This window comes from Pocillopora verrucosa, chromosome 14, assembly GCF_036669915.1.
Source record: "Pocillopora verrucosa isolate sample1 chromosome 14, ASM3666991v2, whole genome shotgun sequence".
NCBI lineage: Eukaryota > Metazoa > Cnidaria > Anthozoa > Scleractinia > Pocilloporidae > Pocillopora > Pocillopora verrucosa.
In genome coordinates, this window is record NC_089325.1 from 16,203,125 (window position 1) to 16,226,951 (window position 23,827).

At 39.7% G+C, this 23,827-nt stretch overlaps 2 protein-coding genes and 1 pseudogene across 3 annotated transcripts; 2 read left to right on the forward strand and 1 right to left on the reverse strand.

The window, feature by feature from the left end:
* The first annotated feature begins 1,074 nt into the window (after positions 1-1,074).
* LOC131797204 (uncharacterized) lies at positions 1,075-1,727 on the forward strand (annotated as a pseudogene).
* A 7,582-nt stretch (positions 1,728-9,309) lies between these two features.
* On the reverse strand, positions 9,310-11,590 carry LOC131797189 (uncharacterized). Its single transcript, XM_059114818.2, has 2 exons — positions 11,518-11,590; positions 9,310-11,031 (listed from the first exon to the last, which is right to left on the reverse strand). The coding sequence occupies exon 2, from the start codon at positions 10,991-10,993 to the stop codon at positions 9,740-9,742; it is 1,254 nt and encodes a 417-aa protein (XP_058970801.1). The 5' UTR covers positions 10,994-11,031; positions 11,518-11,590; the 3' UTR covers positions 9,310-9,739.
* Positions 11,591-15,901: 4,311 nt separating this feature from the next.
* On the forward strand, positions 15,902-23,158 carry LOC131797180 (uncharacterized). Of its 2 annotated transcripts, none has more exons than XM_059114806.2 (6): positions 15,902-16,026; positions 17,513-18,491; positions 19,445-19,952; positions 20,338-20,531; positions 20,817-21,161; positions 21,848-23,158. In XM_059114806.2, the coding sequence occupies exons 2-6, from the start codon at positions 17,527-17,529 to the stop codon at positions 22,281-22,283; spliced, it is 2,448 nt and encodes an 815-aa protein (XP_058970789.2). In that variant the 5' UTR covers positions 15,902-16,026; positions 17,513-17,526; the 3' UTR covers positions 22,284-23,158. The 2 variants fall into 2 exon arrangements, with proteins under 2 accessions (XP_058970789.2, XP_058970788.2); XM_059114805.2 differs by lacking the exon at positions 15,902-16,026 and adding an exon at positions 16,187-16,289.
* The last annotated feature ends 669 nt before the right edge of the window (positions 23,159-23,827 follow it).

Genomic DNA, 23,827 nt, shown 5'->3' on the forward strand with positions numbered 1-23,827 from the left:
TTTAATATAAATTAACATTTACTATTAATAGTTACCACTCCAAAGAAGAGACCTTACTTGTAACCAGTGAGCCCAATTTTATTTTTCAGCCATGGCTCTAATGGCGAACGGCAACGAAGACGTACAGAGAGGTTTGGATCACGAAGCTTGCGCTATGTTATGATTATAGATTAATCATATCTTTTATTTACCTTTGAAAACCAATATATGAATATTGCAGACGTCATGGGTTCAAATTCCGTACAGACCTGAATTTTTTTTTCAGGCCTTATTTTCACTACCGCTCAAGTAGTGCTTATTACAACGAAGTCATGTCTTTAGCCGCAGTTCGCATACATGATTTTCATATATTCACAGTCAGTCAATACCAAAACGATTTTATCTTTGATTTATTTCCATGTTTTGCATCGAACTAATCACCTGTTCATATCAGCAACTGTTTTCCTTTGTTCAGTTAAATTAAAGCTATTTAAATCGAGTTGTACTGTGAATGTTGTTTGCAGTAACACAGGAACACACTTGATGTAAAGATGATGCGAGAAATTTATAATTTTCACTAAACTACACGAAGCAACTGTTAACATACTCATGTTGATCTGGGATAAATGGACAACTTTTTTCCAGTAAAACTTAAATTTTGTCACCGTAACGGCCAGTAATAAGCCAAAATTTGACTAAGCGTTTCTCGTTAACTTTGAAGATTTAGGAAACGTGTCTGAAATGGTAGCAGAAACATCGGAAGCGTCTAAAGATCAACAAAACGAAAGTGCTACCAATGAAAACAACCTCTTCGAAAATTTAGCTTGAGGCTAAACAATCAAACAAGACCAAGAAAAATGCTCACGGGTGTGTTTCTACGTCCAAGGGCGAGTTTTAAATTTAAATTGATATCTTTTTCTTGCATGGTTAAAAATAAACATATGAAATGTTGCAACCTGACAAGATAAACAATCAACAGAAACAATAGGATTTTGCAATCCAATTTTGTCTTAACTGATACAAATTCTGTCACAAATACAAGTTTTGTTTTGACAATAAATCGATTTATTGCCCTATTTTCTTGTAATTTATTGCATGGTGCAAAGAGAAAAACATCCAAACGGAGCTGGAAAACATGATGATCGGTCAACTCGATGCAAATATCCGAGATTTTATGCAGAGGCCAGGAAAAAAGATGGCGACACATATGAGAAAAAGACCCGTCTTAGTTTCCGTCACGGCATCGAAAGATACCTAAATTAGCCAAAGTTCTCCAAAAGTCTAAAGATGTCAACAGATCCGAGATCTACCAGATCAAATAAGATACTTAACGCTTTACTTGATGAACCGAAGAAGCTCGGCAAAGAAAACAGCCAGCACAAGCCTACGCTGGAAGATGAAGAACTGGAGAAGCTAAAATCAACAGATGCGCTCTCTCACAACAATCCTCTTTCCCTCCTAGCAAATGTCTGGTTTCATATTGTTTTTTACTTCTGCAGACGAGGCCGTGAAAGGCAACGAGAGCTGCATAAATCCAGCCACAAACTGGAAGTCGATGGGAGCGGGAGAAATTACGTGACCATGGCGTATGATGAAGTGTCTAAAAATCATTCCGGTGGCCTGAAAGATACCAGAAGCACGGAAAATATACACAAATGTATGAAATGGACAGTCCAAACGATGGCAATAAAGCTGTGAAGCTCTATCTTTCCAAACTCAACCCTAAAAGTTCTGCATTTTTCCAGTAACCCAGCCGAAACTGGGCGCCTTCCGATCCCGTGTCGTACGACAGCAAGGCGCACGGCATCAATGATATTGACAACATGATGAAAGAAATTAGTCAAGCAGCTTAGCTGTCAAGAGTTTACACCAACCACTCGGTCTGTACCACAGCAATCACCCTCTGGTCGAATGCTGAAGTCCGTAACCGCCATATCATGGCGATTTCCGGCTCATTACAATTCACGTCCTTCAACCATCAGCTTCTGCACTGCAGCGAAGTCCTTTCCAGCCGTATCCAAGGGTCCAAGGCATTAGTTTCGGTTAAGAAATCGACCCATAGTGCTGCTAAGTCTACTAAAGTCGTAGGAAACCAGCATTTGAGGCCAATGTCGTGTAATTTCGACTCCATTTTCAGCAAATGCACGACTCAGAATGTGCACGTCGTGGTCTCTTCGGCGAACCCTTAAAAATGACTCGTAAAATCCCAGACTTTTTAAAGGCTGCATTATTTTAAAATGAATAAACTTAGAAGAAATTTCTTCCTTGACTTCTGAGCCAAGTATTTTGAGCTGGACGGCTTATGAGTGGTATTTTGATAAAGTAATTTTTTCACTCGCAAATCTCAGCGCATAAAAATAATTGTATTTAAAAAGGGAGTCGTTCTATTTTTAGTATGCAACTGTACGGGAGGGAATAGGTAAATTGATCACTACAGGAAAGGCAATTTTTCAGGGTGAAAAATGCCTCGCTACGTGATAAAAGTGATGGACGATGTCTAACGTGCGTCAATCCAATTCGGGATGCACGCGGATAGTTGGGAGCGTGAAGGTAGTGTAAGAGATGCCCGAGGCGCAGCAGAGACTCTCTCTATCTACCATTCCTTAACTGGCCAAGTTTTGAAATTAGTTGTCTATAGATGCCATTATAACATAGCTAGTAAATTTGTCTAATCACATTCAATTGCGCGAGCATGATTCATATTCCTATTGTGCACGCTCTTGACGTCAGCAAACAAATCCCTCGAGAAAAAAAAATTTCCATCGGGTTGAAAATGTTATAAAAAAATTGGGTCATGCGTCAGCTGTACGTTCGTCTACATATGAAGCACTTGGGAAGTTTGGAGAGCACTCGAGAAGCTAGAATTGCTCGAGGCTACCGCTCATCTTTCGAGCTCTCCAAACTTCCCAAGTGCTTCATATCTCGATGAACGCATGCTGACGTATGAACCAATTGCTAATTGGAGATTTTACAATAGGTTCCTGCTAAGCTTGCGAATATCGAGATATGGATGAACGCAGCCAGTTGGGTAGCAAGAGAGTTCTAAGTGTAAAATTTTCTCGAGGCGCAACCCCAAGCAACTCTTTCGCTTGTATTGGACAATCTTGTCTTAACAAAATTTTTAATATTCACAAACAATATTTACCAGTCCAGGAAAGAGGCTAAACTTTTCCCCACTTGTAGCCAGCAAGTCCAGTTTTCGTTTTCCAGCCATGTTTGCATGGCGAGCAGTAAGAGAGCGGACAAAGAAATTTGGGCCATAATGGCTCAATAAGAATTTCATAGGAAAAGTGTGCGCTATGTTATAATTATAAATTATTCATATCAGTTATTTACATTTGACTACCAAAATGATTTTATCTTTGATTTCATTCCATGTTTTACATCAAGCTAACCACCAGTTCATATCAGCAAATGTTTCCCTTTTTTCAGTTAAAGTAAAACTATTTTAATTCAATAGTGTTGTGAAACTTTTTTGCAGTATTACATGAACACACTTGATGTAAAGATGATGCGAGAAATTTATAATTTTCATTATAGTACCTGAAGCAGCTATTAAAATGCATATGTTGATCGCGGATGAATGGATCAACTTAAGGCCTAATGAAGACATACATGTATACTGAATTCAAAATGTTCTGTAGATTTCGGTTTGAAAAGATCATTTTAAACCTTGAAACTTAAGTTGAAGAGAATCAATTTTTTCCCCCACAATATCCTTAACTAAGGAAAAGGAAGAATTTCAGATGAGCCAGGAAAGCATGAGAAGATAAGAGAATTTCTGCATCATCTGTTTATCAGTTGGCACACGCCGTTTCATCTCATTCAAAGCACAGTGTTGAGAGAAATTATATTGAAAAGGGAAAATATTCAAGCAATTAATAACCTAGTGTAGTGCCGGTAAAGCTTTGGAACTCTTTGATAAGCTTTATTCCAAACGTTACAATTGCATCAAAACAAAAAGATGCGGCTCGTTGAAATTTCCGGAGAAACAGCAAGAGTGCATCCATGAAAACCCTAGCAAAACCCTCAGATTTTCAGCTGTCATCCACCGTTTTTTTTATCCAAAACGTTGCCTCTTCAAAACTTTTTGTCGGCAAGTTCCCATTCAGGTGATACGTTGACGTAATTCGCGGTACTTGCGAGAAAGTGTCGTATAACGAGAAATGCACATAAAGTTGTTGAAAGACAGCGGTCGCTAATGGGGCGAGTTTTGGAATCGATCTTAGAATTGTTTTAATTTCTTTTCTGACAATAAGGTTGGAGATCAGAATAGTGCTGTAAAAAGTACACTGTTGATTTGGACAGGTTGAAAGTTAACGGCTCCATTGCAAGCCAGCGAGGATAAGCATCAGTAGCTGTTTTACTTTCACTTTCAGATTTTCAACAGCATTATAACACTATTTACCGCAAGGCCACGGCACTTTTAGAATTCGTTCGATCGTTCGATCAACCCAAATTTGAAGCAAGTGGCAAAATTTTAGTGGGCCTTGGAAGGCAATTGTGGAAACTTTGAAATTCAATGTAGACTTTCTGTTGCCTTGCTCAGTGCTAATTTGTCAAAAGTTATGGGTTTCCCGCTGAAGAGAAATGATAAGAATAGTCAAGCTGTAATTCTATTTTGCTGTCATTGTCTTTCCTCCGGTTTAGTATGCTAATTTTTCAAAAGTTGTGGGTTTCCTGCTGAAGGGAAATGAAAATAACAGTCAAGCTGTAGCTCTATTTCGCTGTCATTGTCTTTTCTCTGGTTTAGTATAGGTAATAGAGACCATAAGATACCCCGATTGAATTCCGGTGAATTACCGCAGCCGCACACTTAACATGTGGCGTGAATATCAACTTAAGTTAGCCGAACTAAAAATTAAGAGGACTGGAAAAAAAACTTCTTGACTTTTGGTTATCATGGCGGCTTTATGGCTCGATAAAGTTCATAAAAGCAGCTGGCATAATTTTGGTTGCAAAAAGACCACAAACAAGTCTACAGCATTCGTTGCTTCCAATGACCAATCAGCTGATTTTCGATCCTTTTTGATTAGACTTAACTTGGTAAAATACAAATGAGAGAGCACAAATTGACTTACCCTTTTGCTCATTTGACTTTTTTACTTTGCTGAACGTCGTTTGCTGGTCTTCTCATCTTCCCCGTCTTCTCGGTCAGTAACCACCCTTAAGGTGCCATCTACCCCGGATGAACGGGGTAGATAAATAAAACATAATTTTGAGTGTAATTTGGAGTTAGAAAGCACGAACAAATATTTCAGACAACAAAATTCCACTCGCCCTACGAGCTCGTGCAATTTGTAGTTTGAAAAATTTACGAGTGCTTATTACATCAAATAGCAAGCTAAATTATGTTCTTACTTGTTAGTAATTTACATAAGAAAAGCGTCACAGAAAGGTAAGACAGACGAAATTATGAAAGCGTAAGCGCTATTTGTAATTTGCACTCGTCTTACAACTTTGCACTCGTTTTCAGCCAATTAGAAGCGCGTAATTTTGTCATGTCGATTATTTGTCAGATAACAACTCAAACATTTACATATAAATATACCATAGAAATTAACATGGTGTGTTCGGTCCTTTTTGAAGATGATGCAACCTCCTTTACAAATCAGTTAAACAATCTGACAGTTTGCCCTGAACAATACAGCACCAGTCTCATTAGAAACTTACCTCCTTTATCCACTTGTCGGGTGTTAGATAGTTGGGTGGAGAAATCACTGGATGTATTGTATCATTGTATGCCCCAGCAGCTGAGCGAGAAATTTCAAATTTTTAAAACGCTTCACAGTTATTTCCGACCTTTGGCGACTTTGAATTGCAAACCAATTCTTTCTGTAAACGTTTTTAAAGTATTTTCTTGCTATCAGTCAATAGGTTACTATGGGCTTTAAAACGAGACTTGGAGGACACAAGATAAATAAAACGTTTCAAAAATTCTTCTTCAGTTATCTTTGTGTCGCTTCAGTCTCGCTGTCAAGGAGTTTTTTTATTTTGTTACATACCACACGAGTGAGTGGTGCTTTTCGTGTACGCGGATTGGCCAGTTCAAAGTGATTAACAAGTACCTCACTGAGGTAGCCTTAGGTTGGTGAGTACTCATCGTCTATCGCTTACTCGCTGTTGAAATAACGGCTGAGTTTTCATTCTATAACTTTTTTTTTATTTATGCCATCCTTGTAGGATCATTTTATGGTGACAGGACCGAGTAACTGTCAATATTTCCGAATTTTCCACAGCACACTTTACCTGCCCTAAAGTTTTGCACATAAAAATGTTGGCTTCTATTTTCTACGGAAACACTGCCATTGTCAGGAACAGGAAAATCAGCCAGAACAAACATTCATATTCTGCGCATACCTCCCGACAAGTGAGTATACTTGGAGTGGTTCGAGGAAAGGCAATGCACCCATTCTGCCGCTGTGTTGCCATAGGGGCAATAAAAATCATATCACAAGTTACGAATTCAGGGTCCGGTCCTTATTTATCACTGGGGGGGGGGGGGAGATTGACCTGCAATATTCTTATGATTCCCCCTCATTTGCGACTGGCAGTCCACTTTTTTTCTGCCCCCCCCCCCCCCCCCCTTTATACTCTGCTTTATCCTCTGTTGGTGACGTCTGATTTCCCCTCCTTTCGCTCTTAAAACCACGTGATCTCCTCAAAATCCTCAAACCCCCCCTTTAAAAAAACTTCTGGTCCCTAAACAAGGCTGAGTGATCAGTGTTGAACAAAACCAATACAATTTCCTTAGATGTGATTGGTGCGTTACCTGCTTTATTATCCACTAATTATTCTGTATAGTTGTAGTCGGACACCTGTAATCGGACAGTGGAAGCAGTCAATCATACTTAGTCCTTTTAGCCAAATCCACCAATCAGAGAATTGATCACAATAATCATAGCAACCACACCTATCTTAAAAAAAAAACTGTGGAAAAAAATGTCTGTGTAAACGTATGTCAAAGGAACACATCAGTCGATATTGCTCTGTACTTTCCCTCATTGACAGGAAGGACACATCAGTACCAAAGCTTGTTGATCAGTGGCTAGTGTCTAACAGGGTCCTCCGGGTGGGGGAACGAATAAAATTACTCCACATTTCAACATCACCTCCAATGACTCGTTCAGCACAGAAACCATGAAAAATATGTTTTCTGTCATCGTGGAGAGGCAATTTAACAACAATGGCTTTGAAATGCAGATAAGAAGGTTCTCCGAGGCACAGTTTAATTGCGTAGATCGCACTGTCCATTTCAATTCTAAGATCGTCACCGTCCTACATTGCATGATTGGATTTGTTCGCTCGTTGTACGGACTGGTTGTCTGTCTGTCTGTTCTTCTCTTTATCTCTCTTTTGATTGATTTTATATGATTTTCATGTCTGTCTATTTGCCAGTCTGTCAGTATGTTTGTCCTTCCTTCTGTACGTTTAATCGCTAGGTAGAAACTTGTACAGTGTATATTTCCCTAACCTTTGATCCAACCATACTTTTAGCAATATCCGTGGGAAACGGGGGCGTCATGATGAATCAGGAATTCTGGTTCTATTAGTGTTATATCCATCTCAACTCTGGAGTTTAATCATTTAAACCCTGAGAACGACCAGCATCTAATTTCTCCTCGCAACAATACTGCTAAGTTCTCCTTGTGAGCATCATAGGAATGTATCACAAGCGTATGGAGAATATAGATACTGATGTTAGGGTGTTAAGGGTTAAATGGATACCGAGCAACTGTTAGGGAAGCTAAGAAAATACTTGGGGAATGCCATTCATTTCCTATGTCGCTTACCGCTACAGTCTTGAAAAAATGGATAAGCATAAACATTCACGGGTTACTTTCTGTCCTTTATTGTTTTTATCTTGGAATTAGCTGAAAAAAAAGGGGCTCACCTTTACTGGTCTTGGACAAATGTAAGTGGTAATACAGGGCAAACAAATCGACTCAGTAATGATGGTGCGTCAGTTGTCGTCATTTACAGCTATGTTTATGATACTTGTATTTTTTTACTTTATCAGATTATAATTAGCGCCTTTAACGAGGTGTACACCCAAGCCATTACCAGCTTCCCTCCTACACCATCTAAGTCACACTATGTTTTCAGTCTCAGAGATTTTGCTAGGGTAGTACAGGTAAAATAATTATGATGATAAATTTTCTTCCTTCATTCTCTCCAATAAACTTAAACGCCTTTAAAGAAGCGTGATCCGTGTAGGCCATGAAGAGCAATTTATAATGTAGTGTTGAAAGTAATCCGGGGTTGTTTTGGTTTCGCTTTACCTCGCTCGTGATTGGTCCAGAAAACCAATCAGATGCAAAAATTAAAGCCAATCCCAACTTGGTCACTCACGTTTTGCCGCTTTGGGCAGTTTGCTCGTTTTTACTTTACAATACCTTTTGGAGTCCTCAAACAGGCAAATATTTCGTGAAACCATATCAATACCTTCACGATTTGCTGTTTCCTTCCCTTTTACTCCTTACGTCTCGCTATAGAAATTTAGGTCCACTATAACACACCGTGGAAATCATAATTTAGTCTTTTGATTTTCCTTATTTGCAAATTCTCATTAAAGGGGATTCTTCTATTTCCCGGAGTTTGTGCCACTCATCCAAGGAAGCAGATCAGATTGTGGGTTTATGAGGTCTACCGGGTGTTCTCCATTAGATTGGTTGACTCTGAGGACCGGCAATGCTTCTTTGAGATAGTTAAGGTATGGTAACATTATTTTTGTAAAATTCTTGTCTAACAAGTTGGTTATAGTCGATTATTAGCGCTGCAAGACATCATCGTCCGCGGGAAGAGTTGTGACGAGTGTGCGAGAGGTTTGCAATTAGTGCCAGACCCCTAGCAAACCTCTCGCCGGCTTGCTTTACTCAGATTCTCGCGCGGGCTAAGAAACGCTCATGTCGCAGCGGTAAAAATGTGAGGCTTTTTGAAGGGTAGTTATATTTTACATCAGAGAGTTAACCAACCCAGGTGACTTAATCTTATATTGCGTCATGCTGAGATTTAATTTGAAGAATATGATCGAAACTCTCAGGGCTTTGAATTGTTCAATTAATTGCAATAGGTTGATGCCTACAACTTTTTAATCGACCGGAATAGAAGCTGATTTACTGAATGTCGCAAATCATGGTAGAAAATTAAAAGCGGTTTTTAGCAGAATAATTTTGCTATGACTCTGAGACGGCCCTGGTCAGGTAGACGCCTGACACGGGATTACCAGATAGAGCAAGACACTGAAATATTTTTGAAACATAATTAATAAGGACTGAAAGTAATTTCTGTAAACTTGGTTTTTATTTGTGAACCACAGTTTGTTCTGCATTGACTATATAGACCGCAAAGCGTATCCTCGTCTGTATGATGAAATACAAGATACAGAATGACTTAGCGCGGTAAGAACTCTTGGGAAATTGGGAATTTGTAGTAAGTACGAGTACAATAAAGCCATATTAAAAAGAGCAACAAATTACACAATGTTTCCTCAACTGATATAGAGTTATGTTATATGATGAAAAATTCAATATGAGATGTTAGTTGGGTCACTGACATGTTTGAATGCGAATGGGCGTGATCAGGATTTGACCCGCTAAACACAGGACCACATGATGATGGCTTGTGGTGTTTGATAAAGACTGAGCCCACAGTTTTCGACGAATCATTGCTTAGCAACTTGCCATATCTTGCTGACAAGAGAACTTTAGAGATACTCTCTAGTACTTGAACGCTTCTTTGACTCCCACTGGAAAATACGTTATGCGCTCAAACGCCTTTTGTGAGGAAAGGTCTCGTCCAAAAAATTCAGAAATAATTGTGCCTTCATCATGTTTACTCCAAAGCCGTAATGTGTTCCATCATAGCTATGCACCCCAACAGTTAGATTGAATGTGTCAAACACTGGAACTTCAAAAGGTTCTAGAAACCGCCTCATTTCTTGGTTGTAACGAATGATTTTATCATTACCTTGGGATTCAATATACGGAATTGGTTTAATGCTGCCATGTGCGTGCGTTGTGAGCCATATAATAAGCGGCCATTGGCTTGCTGCTTGATGCTTAAGTTGAAGGATTGGTTTTAGGTAGCCATTAAACACTTTATCAGCATTCAGACCCATATGGAGTCCTACTCCAATAGCGATGACTGAGTTTGTCGCGTTAAGTTTTCCCCGAACCTTTTGCAGTGCCAACTTGGCATATTCCATGCTATAAAATTGATATAAAGAATACTCGAAGGTAGATTGTCCTTGGCAAACTTTCCCTTCAGGAAGTTGGGAAGCGTTGTGGGCAGTTTTTCCGTGACATCCCGTTTTACCTGCGTCTACGAATTGCATGTCGCCTGAACAAAAATCTCTTTGGTGTTCGTCGACGTCTTTTACAAGGCTACCATATACCTTGTCGTCTGTGAATAAAATCATCAGCGCATTATGTAAATGTCGCACCAGCGAATCACCGATTAACGACAAGCTGGAGACTCTTTCGGATAACAACTGACATGTTTTAGCACTGCTGAAGTTTTGAAACTCGCAGCCAGAAGAAGGAACGAATTCGTGTAGCTCCGCAGAAACTATATTTCTAAAATCCGTGCATGATGTGCACTGACAATCTTCTTTTGCTGATCCACACCTCGCAAGATTATGATTACAACAGGGATCCGTGCCTTCAGGGTCACACAGAGAAGGAACTGGGATGCCGAAATTTGGTGCCTTTAATGGGAAATTCTTTCCGCACTTCTTATCCTCTCTGTGTAATATTTCCGGCAACCCTCTGAGTTTTCTAATCCTTATGTCCTGCTCTCGTCTGTGGAGCACATCTGTGGGCTGTAGATTCGAACGTTTTCGCCACATTCCATTTCTCATTTGTCTCGTAACATCAACACACCGTTTACGGTTGTAAGTGCTCAGTCTTTTGACGAACGAGTCAGTAAGTTCAAGTCGTCTTTGTGAAAACGTTTCGAGTACAATAAAAATGAGCAAAATAAAGAACAGCGCTTTGCAAACTCTCCAGTTCATAAGATTCAATAGATGATTTTTAAGCTGAAATCCAGACACTGCAAATAAGAAACAAGAGCTCTGTTTAAAACAATGTGTTGTAGAACTGTGTCTGTCATTAACCTACACGGCTTTCCCGTTGTTTGATGTTCAAATTTATTTATTTATTTAAGTGATGCCGGGTTCAAAATGCTTGTAACAGGTGCCGTGGTCCCACCCGAGAGTAAACTGGTTCTACCTGTGTTCTTAAGATTGTGTGCTAACAACTTCTAATTAGCCGAGCGCGGGGGCTGTACAGGGGAATTTCGGCCTGAGGTCGTTTTGAATTTGCCAGCTTTCGAGAATCAAAATACACGGCTCATGACCGTTTCCGTTGAGACAGAAGGTATGGCAAATTTCCGACCAGACAAGAAACAATGAGAACGCTCGGTTTTACCTCAACACAACCTTGCCTTAAAATATTGGCTCATATATAATATTTTCAGTAAAGAGCAAGGCTTAGTGGTAACCTCTTCCGCGTAAACTTAATTGAAATAAGCGAACACCTTTTGCGTGTCGTTTTACTTGTTCTGCTTGGTTTTTCTTCTCTTTTGAAAAGTTCCTACGAAACAAAGCAGTTCAGAGAAGACGAGTTGGTTGTTTCACAATATTTCTCCAGTGAAGTTTGGCCATAAGCCTCGATCTTCTGTACTTGACCACGTTCTCCTTCTTTGCTTATCAGATGTGGTCCATTATAATATTAATACAGTTAATTAGCGAGTTGCTTTCAGGGCCAAGTTTTATTCCAATCTTTGATGTGCTTCACTGCACCACACGCTGACAGTAATGACATACAGGTTCTCGTGCTTTCAAAGCACTCTCTCTTTGTTGTGTGCCTGTTAGCGTGAGATTCTACTTAAATTTACTGAAGAATTAAAGGTATATTACTTTCGGCTCAAAGGAAACACAGCTTGTCACCGGAAATTCCTTTCAATAAGTTTTTTGCTTGAATTGTGCTCTATTGCAAAACGTCGCTTGGGGAATTGAAATAAAAATATGTTTTGTGATTTTAGGATCCTGTAACCAAATGGTAATTTTTCAATTACTGTACCTGGAATTTAACCGACCGCTCACCTGTTGCCAACAAAATTGAATTTATAGGCCGAGAGTATCGCGCTTTTTTGGCAAACGCAGGCTCATACTGAATTTTCTCTTTTTTACCCGCTTCTTTTCGAATTATTGAACAACTTTGACAAAAAATTAGGAAATATCCTAACCTAAGTGCGATTCTAAAAAGAAAATCCGAAAGGGGAGAGCCATGCGGTTAGTTCGCAAAATAACCCAGTTCTTAACACTTCAGCTTAAATATTCGGCAGTAAATTGTAATTATAAACTTTTATAACGATCCCACGAAGATCATAATAGAAAATGAATGTATGAGCATTAGTACTTGCCGTATCGGTGTTGTTTCTTAAACCGTATCGGTGTAGCATCCATAGTTGATCACAGGCAGCTTTGCGTTTTAGGTAGCAATTAATTTGCACTTTCTGTTTTCAACGAAGTAGTGATGTTTGGGTCAACGTTCCAGGCAACCTTTCTCATCTTAAAAAAAAAACATATCATTCTGCTGAAACAAGGTTCAAAATAACTATTCAGTGGTGCGCTGTGCATCTTGTACCACGCATGACGTCTCCCTTAACACCCTTCCAACAACGTGGCGGTTTTTTGTCTTTTACTCAACCAATGGACGAGGCTAACAGGTGCGATGATCTTTTTCTCTTTAACAAACAAAAAACTGAAAGCGAATGATCGGAAAGCAAAAACAAGGGTGTACAAAGCCGTTAGTTAAATTATAATTTCACAAACATCGATTTGAGGAACCTTTTGAATCGATATTGTTTGAAAATTGCACAGTTTTTTTGGAAAGTTATATATTGAACATGGTCGAGGCTTACTTCTTATCTGGTGTTTTACTTTTTTTTTGCTTTACTTTCAAAAACCCTTGTTTGCCGGTAGCGCTACTGATTTGCACTTGCATAAGTATATTAAGGTCCATTAGGTCTCTTGGGAAAGATCGGTGACCTATCTTTGAATTGCCTCTTTCGAAGCTGTGATCGTTGAGAATATACTACGCAACTATCAAAATATCGGCGTGTATCATTTGTTATATCAGTGAATAGTGTGTATGTATTTGTAAAACTAGAATCATTGTAAATTTAAAAGTTATCATGGTACTTCTCGCTAATAAATGGAATTTTGAATGGTTCCCGTACAAGTGGACATGATTATAAATTTGTGGTTTGATTTGAAAACAATCCTGGGAAGAACATGAGTAGGATATCACTGTATGAGCTGAGTACTTATCACATCAGTGTCCTTTGTTCGGCATGAAACATTTGAATTTCGGTTCAGTTTTTCGAAATTTGTCAAGTTGCGTTTTGCGACACCATACTGTATGTAAATGAGTAAAAAAGTCTCAGAAGATGATTATTAAATACCCCTTTGGGACATAGTTTGAAGCTATAATTTTAGAATTATCCCACCCAATTGTATGGTTGGTTAGGCAAGTATGCTCCGATAAAGCTGAATTTTCCTTTTTGCAAAGAAAAACCGCTTTTTGGTGCTCTTTAACCGTGTACCAAACTGGCGTTTGGTCTGTCCGATGTATTCGTTGTCACAGTCATTGCAAGGAATAGAATAAATGGCGTCGGTTCGTTGTTCTTTCGTGACAGGATCCTTAGGTTTGGCGGAAATATGCCCCATATTTTCGCATACTTGCCTAACCAGCCATACAATTGGGTGGGATAATTCTAAAATTATCACCACTAATCGGCGTTACCACCAGCGCCTTTGTTTGGAGGCTTGGCACATTAACTCCGCCCACGCTCCTTTAAATCGTGACGATGGCGGTCTGCTTCCTGACGCCTATTTACACCTCGTCAGAAAAAAAAAAAGGCCGCTAATTAGTGATCATATAAAAAGGACCTCTTGTTGCAGCGTTTAGATCACCCCTGATGAAGGCACTAGACAGGAGTGTCGAAACGTTGGGTCTATGAATTGTAACTTCTTCGGTTACATTCATTAAATCTGCAAACCAGTGTAGCTTCAAACTATGTCTGATTGTCCACCTGGTTGCCGTGTGAACTTTAATATATTTTAAATACCCCTTTGTTTAAATAAATATCCATTTTTTACTCGCGTACAAGCGTCGCACATTTTGCCATTTATCTGATCGATAAATGTCACTATCAGTCTGTTACTATGCAAACTTTAGTTTTTCTTGATCCCGAAATGCGTTAGGCTTTGCCTGATATCGTCAGTTGAAAGTTTACTTATGTTTGGCAATTAATTGGATTGACCGGGCAGTCTTTCTTTGTGCTTTTGAGGTAGTCACTACAGTTTGTCCTGTTGATGAGGTGGAGTCCCTGTGTACCTGTCCATCAATTTTCTATTTTTAAGGAGTGAAGACTGAGAAGAAGATGGTAGACGGCAAACAAGTAGATGACTATTGGGCGGCTTCCAAGAAGATTTGATTGGTCGGTTTATATGTTGATAAAGGGGTTAAGGTCCAGTTCAGACGCCGTACTTCAGCCGAGCCGAATCAAATACAACGAATTAAGTTCATGTGAAGTACGGCGTCTGAATCAACTCGGAAAGGCTGATTTAATTTAGATCGGCTTAATCAATTAATTCCGCCTGGCTCAGCCGAGAAGAACGGCTGTAGAGCGGCTTTGATTCAGACGCCATACTTCAACTGAACCGAACCAAATGCACACATTATTTTAATGTTTTTATTTTTTACTCAAGAGCATGCGCATAGCAGTGTTTTGCAGGAGGAAAATGGCGGCTTGGCGGGCCAAACTGCACGATGGTGACATTTGTTGTTCGTGTTTCGGCACGACCAAATATACTTGCTTGAAATGTAGAATCCCAATTTGTAATAAATGTTCAATTTTTGAAGAAGACGAAGATTACCATGGATGGGTCGCTGGAAAAGCGTCGCCTTTAAGACAGTTTGCATTCTTCTTCTTTCAGCACTGTTTCCCATCATTTTGAGCAGAAGAAAGGCTCTTGCTCGCAGATTGCTGCCGGAATCCATGTCGTCCGCCATGTTTACAATTGTATGCTAAACCAATGACCGAATTTTAATTTTCTTCGATTAGTTAATTTCGACCGAGTAAAGTTCGGCGTTTGAATCAATTCAGCCTGGATTAACTAATTTAGGTTGGCCTATCGTTGAATTTGATTCGGCGCGGCTAAAGTACGCCGTCTGAACCGGGCCCAAAAAAACCCTTGGGGTGGTCCTAACAAAATTTCAATTATTCTGCACTATTCACAAGCAGGATTTCTCTGGGTATTATAGGGTCTCAAAGGAATGATAGCTTTGCTTTTACGATCACAATTTGTTTGTTTATGGGTCAATTAGCATGGGCGACCCATTAAAGCATTTGCTTATATAAAGAAAACAACAATAGTTATATCACCTAGTAAAAAACCAGTGCGATCCACGAACAACACAAAATGACAATATTATAAAGAACTCACAGTAATTTATATTTCTTTACAAGGTGTCGGGTAAATCAGTGAGATCAATATAGATCGATATGTAACAAAAAGAAGTGTTGCTTGAAATTAGGAGATCCTCGCAGCGGGATTCATTCGTTGTTGCTTTTTAATATTCTTCTTCGCATATCGTTTCCAAATTTCACATGATCGTGTAAATCCGACAGAAGGTGGAATATTTTCACAAAAATCACAAGACATTCAGCATGAAATTTCTTTGGAACGAGTACATCAGTTTTTCCTACCCTTAGTGTGATTTGTATAATGTTCAGTTGTGTTTCGAATCATTTATTGTCGATATTGATCAACTGCATTGAAGTCGTTCGTGGTCTCAGCGGATGAGCCTGCGGATCAGTGGACGCGAAAGCATGCACTTGAGTTCAAATTCTCCATTCGACATGAGTGACATAACTCGTACTATGAGGCACATCCAGACTAGCTTTGGCGGAGATCATCGCATTTATCTAGTTAGTAACTCAGCAAGTCCCTCAGGCAACGACGATTTCGGGAAGGTATGCGGTAGAGCAATTAAATGCGAAAAGTAATTGCGCTCGCACCTAGAATGCAACGAAACCATAGACGTGCGTAAATGTTTTGTTACATGGCTCAGTGACGTAATGAGTAGACAAATAAATAGACTAAGGCTCTTGAGAAATGTTTTTAAATATTCAGGTACGTGACTCGCCTGTGCAAACATCGGACAGTCAACAACGCTTAGTTTAGTCCACTCGCAGTTTTCATTCGTCTCACAAGGAGTAAATCTTTGGTTTTTGAGGTAGGATCAGTTTCCTATTGTACGCTTTTAGTTTCGTGAAGCGTAAGAAACAAGATATTCCTTAGTGCAAATATAGTAATGAAATTATGATGTATTGACAACGCCGAAAAACCTGGGCCGATTTTACAGTTGAAACTGGACATAACTGAAAGGTTTTGGGCTTATATTCTTTTTAATATCAAGCCCACTGATGATATCACGGCATTTCACCTCTAGCTTTGCGAAAGCTCTCGTGAATTGGTCGAAGTCCATGATCGCGTGGAGGTCACGTTTTTGTATGACCTCAACAATTTTGGAGAGAAGCAACGTCTTTAAGTTATTGGATTACATTTTTTTCGTCTATGAGAGTGGTGTTTAGTCATCTTTTCATTAAAGGCTTCTCTTAGCTATTTCAGACGAGATTACATGCGGTTACACATACACGTTTGAGTCACTGAGTTTGCACTAAAACACAATTATAATAATTGTATTACTTTACCGTATGCATGATCGATGATGCGGAATGCATTGACTAAAAGCGCGCCTTTTTAGTTTAAGCCCAAAAAAATATATTAGAAAACAACTGACTTAGGCTATCTTTTCTACAAAATTATTCTGTCCTCTACTTTGGCATCGAATAATGTTACCCAAGCAAATAGGAGCGAAATATGCGATCGTTAAGTTAGATAATATTTCGTAAGTACTTCAAACCACTTCCGAAAGTAATGACAGGAAACCCTTTTGTAACGTAGATTCTAACCACAAAATTCACAAAATAAATAATGGTAGCAACGATGAACACGTCCACTTTGTAGATTTTCGGGCATTTTTCTAGACATATCAGAAACGTTTTCGAAGACGAGCGTTAGTCCGTCGTGGCGTTAATTAGGAGTTATCCTGGTGTTGTCTCTTCACGGTTTGTGCGCATTCATCTTCAAGACTTATCCCAAACTGTATCAAGCTTTCTGCATTCAATCCGTGTTGATCTTTTCCTTTTTCTGACCATTTTTACTAATCTGTGTTTTAATTCCTCTATTTACTTTATATTCCCGCAAATTACTATGGTGAGTTTTTATTTTTAATCAATTATATAAAATGAAGGGATACCTTTGGGAAAAATCCTTTAGGAAAACCCTTTGAGAAAACCCTTTTCAAAACGAGATATCGTTTTCGGAAGGACCGATCCACAAACAAGCCACAGTGAATGTTACTCATGAATATGTCATCTTTTTTTAAAAATCCAGAGATTAAAGTCAAGATGGCAGAAACAGGAGTTGCCTTCTCTGGAGGTGGTATCCGTTCAGCGGCCCTATGCTCTGGTGTTCTGCGCAGGCTTTTACAGCGCAACGCCAAGATCGACTACCTAAGCTGCGTGTCGGGGGGAGGTTACACAGGCACGGCCTACCTGGACTGGAAATACAGACATGGAAAGAACGACGATCCAAAATGGCACACAGAGTTCTTTGATCACATGAGAGAGAGGGCTGGATTAATGTGCAACTGGCAGAAAGCACTGAGCGGAATGTTCGACACCATAGTGCTGCTTTTTTTAATGCTTTTTGTTTCAGTTATAATGCCCACAATCGTGTGGGGATCGTACGTTTGCCCCCTTGCTTACGTCATCGATTTCATATTTGGAGATCTGCTGCGAGCCGAGGACGAAGAAGAGGAAGATTGCGAAGATCGCAGAGCAAGCCCGAGGAGACAAGGGCCAATTGCAGGTGGAAATGCCACGGCTGGCGAACGAAGGCCTCGGTGTCCTATACAGCCTGGATCTAAGGCCTATACAAGGGTGGTTCTGTTTTCTGTTCTAGCAATCCTTTTCATTGCTCTCTATTTGGCCGCAAAAAGATCAAAAACTGCTTTGTCATCAAAGCTTTACATCGTCTCTGCCATTAGCGGTCTATTACTCGCCTTCACGTTTATTCCGTTCTTTATCTATTACTTCTTTAACTTGACTCCTGCTTGGATGCAACTTATAATCTTTGTATTTTCTATTTTTGTGTGGTTTTTCTTCCCGGTTCTTAGAGGCAGATCGTCCCTAGTTCTAGTAATTTATCTCTATGCTTACTTCGTGTATTGGAAGGTTTTTGAAGCCACTGTATTTGGTGTGGAGTACTCTGATCATCGTTTCTATTCACTCCTCTTTACTTCTGGCATCGCTCTGTATTTTGTCCCAGCCTTAGGAGCTATTCAGCAGCGACTCGTTCATGTCTTCAACAGGTAGGCGTGAAATTAACTCAAGCCGAAACTTTTAGGACGTCGTTTAGAGCGTAACAGAGAAAGGTTGTCGAAAAACAGCGTTTAAGTGCATGTGACAACCTTGAAAGGTAATGTGGGTATTTTTCAGGTCACGATTCCTTCAGCTTAAGCTTTCAGGGAAATCTGAGAAAACGTCACTGTAAGAACAAGGCATAGCGGATTTTGATGAACTTATTTACTTATTTCACTTGGATACCCAGATTACCTTTCCAGATTGTCACGTGCACCTTTGTCCTTTTTTTTCCCGATCTTTCTCGAAACAGCTGTAAATCAAAACGCGGCTTTGAAATCAACACACATCAGGACCTAGAAGCGGCATCATTGGGTTGCAAACAAAGTTACGACCTCCAAAGTATGAGCCAAGGGCCTCTTTAAACGAACCTTAGGTTGAATCACTGCAAACAGTGCTAATAATGGGCCACTTTCCTCGAACTCAGGTTGTCAGTTTTCACTAGCTAACACTTTGCGTGAAGACTAACCTTGGTCATCCTTTCCATCGATCAAAACACGAAAAACGTTGACTATAGAGGTTAAAAAAGCTTAAAGTAAGTTCAAAGGACGGTTAAAAGTTATGGTATAGAGACAGTGATACATTAGAAAAGGAAAATAAATGTAGTTATTTGAGAAAAAGTGCATAACAAGGATACTTTTTGGGCTCCCTTTTGGAAGAAAAACTTTAGAAAACTCAAACGTTCTTAGCAGGTCAACCAAGTCTCGCCAAAGGTTTCCCCGGCAAGGAGGTAAGGGAGGGGGGGTGGGGTAGCGCGATAAGGCGATCTGGCTAGTCATTAGGATCTCACTGAAAAAGATTCTTACGATACTGGTAAAATTGAACCACAAATCATCTACAATTGAATGGTTCTCATAGGTGAGATCAGCTACTCACATCTAATCAATTGAATTTTGCCTCTTAGGTGGAAGCTGCAGAAAGCTTTCTACACAAACGCCAGTGTGGGTTTATCAGGATGCGGCGGAATTGGTATGGATGACCTTGTTTTAAGAACCTTTTTCACCAGGCCGAGTAAGCACGAGCAACTTGCTGATAATGAGCAAGGACCTTTGACCCTTGGTGACCTGGAAGGAATCAAACCGCAGTACTTGTCGAACATTGTTGTTAATGAATGGCTTATCGGTGAGAGAGAGGAAGAGTTGAAATACGAACTTCTAGTGATGTCGCCAACAGAGATAGAACGCTTGGATAGACGACCAGGACAAGATCAGTTCGAAGGAAAACTTGAACCTCAAGACATTAAGCTGTCGACCGCCATGGCAACATCCGCTGCTGCAGTTGCTCGACACATGGGCGCCTATCAAAAGTCAACTGAAAGCATTAAGCAATTGCAAATCGTGTTGGGTCTCGGTATGGGTGCATCCATGATTTCGGACTGGGAAGGTGCAACGAAAGAAAACTGTTGTTGGAGGGTAAGCATTTGTGGTTGGTAAATAAATTCAGCAGTTAGATACCCCAAAATATAAAAACCCGCATAGCCTTCAATACAGCTATTCCAATATATAAGATCTTGTCTGGCCTTGACTTCCACAAATTTGGTTCTTGTAGGCGTGTTTCTGCGCGCTTGATGGATTCTGATAGAAACTCTAATGAGGAGAAGCCCCGGATTTTACGAGTTTGTTTTGTATAATTCTAGGATGTGAGCATCCTTTTTTCGGATCGTAAGCACTCTGACGAAGGTGATACTATTTTACAAAGTGGTGCTCTCCTCTTGGAAATAAATTCCAATGGCCCCTTCGATGTAGTGGTCATAATTTGCTTCATTTAAGAGAGAATTTTTTCTTGTTTCATTTGCAGATGCTACCCTTTCTTGTCGAGGTTCTGCGAGGTCTCCCCCTGGTAACCTTTCCACTTGTATACTTTTCCGGGGGTAGCGAGACGTGGGTCGCCATTGGCGTTTTGATTTTCTTCATCGTGCTTCTAGTGCTCGTATTTTTTGCTGTGATGAAGACTGGACGTCAAAACCCAAACAAACTCGAACTGGTAGCAAGGTAAGAGTAAAATTTCCAATCATTTATGGTCGAATGAGTTACCAAGGTATATATACGATGCCTGTCATATAGGAACCTTACAATGGCTTAGCTTATCTTTGAGTTCTCTTTAACTCAGTGGTAGAAAGTCAGGGCACGAGTCTTCCACGAATTATCGAACCTCAACACTTTGGAAAGGGTGAGGTTCGATTCTCTGTAAGGATTCACATTTTTACTTTGTTCCTCGCAAGTGACAAAACAAATTATAATACTTGTACCAAAGCGTTGTTTCTCTTTCTTCGGCAGATGGTTCATCACCAATATCGCGTTCGTCCGCTTTATTCGTGAGTTGTTGGTTGTTGCCAACGAAGGCCCCATGCCCCCTCCTATCTTACGCTTAAGTGATGGCGGCCACATCGAAAATCTTGCTATTCTTCCTCTCCTAAAGAAACGCTTACCCAAGATTGTTGTTGTGGATGGTGGCCACAAGACTAATGACATAGAATGGGGAGAAAGCTTACTAGACGCCTTGGAGTTGGCCCGTAAGAAGCTGCACTGTTCCTTTAATGGCATGGATGGCCGTGACATTATTGAAGATCTAAAGGAGAATTTTATTTATACACCAAAGGGTCACCAGCCAAGGAGCTACAGGTGAAGAAAAATAAAAAAAAAGGCACTCGTCAGCACAGCTTATCTTTCTTTTGGAGACAAATTAAATCTATTTGAGCCAACAATGATGATGAATTGCCGCCGCTGTTCGAAAGTGAGCGCTTTCTAATTCATGATGGAAAACGGTGGCTTCGTTTTTTGCTCAAAAGTATGAAAGTTACAAAAAAATAATTGCATTCTAGCTGCATTGTTTTTGTGGGCTGATATTTCTGGGTTCTTAGTTATGCGTCAAAGACTTCAGTGTGAAGGCGAGTAAGTTTCTGAAGAAACTGTGATGCTGCGTTGGTGGATGAGTATAACAGGGTAATAAAGTATTATAAACTGAGTTGATGACGTTAATTGGCCACCGTAAAGAGTTTCAAATGCTGATGTTTCGAGCGTTAGCTCTTCGTAATTCGCTCTGACAAAGGGCTAACGCTCGAAAAGTTCGCTTAGAAACTCTTTCCGGTGACCAATTTACGTTATCAACTCAGTTGATAATACTAAGTTACAGTGTTAAAGCCCTGCGAATTCCGAGAGTCAGTTAATTCTTGAAAAGTCAAAATGAATTACCAAAGGTTCACCGCAATGTAATGTAACAAATATCACAACAAAGAAACAAACATTATCGACATAACTTAAGATCTTAACTTAACATAATCAAAAATATTTTATTTTGATATCGACAGGTTTAAAGTTACTTACTATGAAAAAGAAGACGAATACTCAAAGGGAACCAAAGTTGGCGAGGGTGAAATTCTCCTCATTTCCCCAAGACATCCTGTTAAAGGTGTTCGGAAAGAAGAACCAGTGCCATGGAAGGACGCTCTACGTGACATAGACGTAGATCTCGAAGCGGCTAAATGGGGAGAGAGTCCTCAGCAAGATGCCGATGAAGTCGACGATTTAACCTTTTGTTGCTGTGAGAGCTGTCATAGTTTCAAGTGCCAAAAGTTGTCGAATTACCTATGCGGTGTCTTCCCACAACACATCACGGCCAATCAGTTTTTCACTCCCCGCATGTTCGCTGCGTACCATCGAGAAGGATACAACGGATGCGTAGAGGCTGAAGCCGCTGAATTCCTGACTGCTGACATCCAGATCGAGGTGACAGATACGGCTTAACTTCAAATAAGAATCCGATAAAGCCGGCAGTCACTTAAAGAGTAGTTAATAGTTAAGATTCGTGCCATTGTAAGGGAGGATATCTCGTTTGACTATGTCTTATAGAACCGTTGAAATTTGAACGTTGACGATGTTCCTGTCTAAATTGAAGGCTACCCTTTTTAATGGGGGCCAGGATGCAAATGTGATCCGGTTCTTATTACAAAGTATAAAGGTTTGTCGTAGTAACTGTTAAAGAGCGAGATATCATCTCTTAACAGGACTGAAGATATTTAGAAAACTATGGGAAGACAAGTTAAACCATAAAACTATGTTCTTTTGATTAAACTAATAGAGCCGCTGATCATTACGAAGTTTGGTCGTTGTTTTTATTAGCAAAAGCGCGTTGTACGCGCAACAACCCAATCAGAGTTATCAAGATCTAATTAATTGCCTTACTTAAATTTCACTTCCATAGCGAGGCCTTGTAGTTCAGTTTTTCTCTCCTCAATAAGATAATACCGAGGGGATGGACTGTAAGCGTTGTACATATGATCGCAAGGTAAAACATCCGCCTCATTCAGCATTGACATAAAACTCTATTACACGTGGAGGCAATTTTGAAAAGTCCTCAGTGTCAGTTCCTAAAGGTAATATCTATCGATCCTTGGTGTTCAGTTTACCTCGCGATGGTCTATTCCGTTTTAGAGAAACTTTCAAGTTGCTAAGTTCCGATCTGTGTTAATTATTCAAGCTGCTTCATACAAACTGGTATTTTCAGGGTTATATTTTATTTAGCTAAAATTGTATCATGACACCAGTATCGCTAAACTAAGAATCGCATGAAAATACCGATGGAGTGAAAATTATTTCAAAATAAAGGTGTGGTTGAGCTATGGTTGTGTGGGATCTTATTTGGATTAAATTGACGGAGTAAAAGTTTGGGAATGGAAATGAGAGCAAGGGGTAAAAGCCTTTGTATAAAGAGCGGCATTTTAGGGTGGGCGTCTTTAAGGAAAGTGAAGTGATACTATCTCTGAAAAAAGAAATTTGAAATTAAATATAGAGGAAAAGCATTAATCCTTCCATGAACTGAAAGACCGTTTCAATGTTGATGCAAATTTTCTCAATATACATGGACAACAATCAGATCAAGGTCAGTTTCAGGGCCGAAGGCGCTATGTAACAGAGCCATTTAATTTTATGATAAAACGGCCTATTTAAAACAGTGCCAGTAAACAACCCTTATGTAATTAAGGTCAAATGAATGGCGTTATGTAATAAATTTTTTGAAAATGTGCGACTTAAAAGTTGTCCTAAAACGCGACCGTTAAATGTTCGTAAAACGCGACTGTTAAGTGTTCGTAAAATACGCCCGTAAAATGTTCGTAAAATACGCTCGTTAAATGTTCGTAAAATGCGACTGTTCAATGTTCGTAAAATACGCCCGTTAAATGTTCGTAAAATGCGACCGATAAATGTTCGTAAAAAAGCGCCCGTTAAATGTTCGTAAAATGCGATCGTTTAATATTCGTAAAACGCGGCTTTTAAATGTTCGGAAAATA

Excerpts from the sequence above, each read along its gene's own strand:
- LOC131797189 (XM_059114818.2), bottom strand. The coding sequence starts at position 10,993 with ATGAACTGGAGAGTTTGCAAAGCGCTGTTCTTTATTTTGCTCATTTTT.
- LOC131797180 (XM_059114806.2), top strand. The coding sequence starts at position 17,527 with ATGGCAGAAACAGGAGTTGCCTTCTCTGGAGGTGGTATCCGTTCAGCG. Across the intron at positions 19,953-20,337 it reads AAGAAAACTGTTGTTGGAGG|ATGCTACCCTTTCTTGTCGA; the intron begins GTAAGCATTTGT and ends TTTCATTTGCAG. Across the intron at positions 20,532-20,816 it reads AAACTCGAACTGGTAGCAAG|ATGGTTCATCACCAATATCG; the intron begins GTAAGAGTAAAA and ends TTTCTTCGGCAG.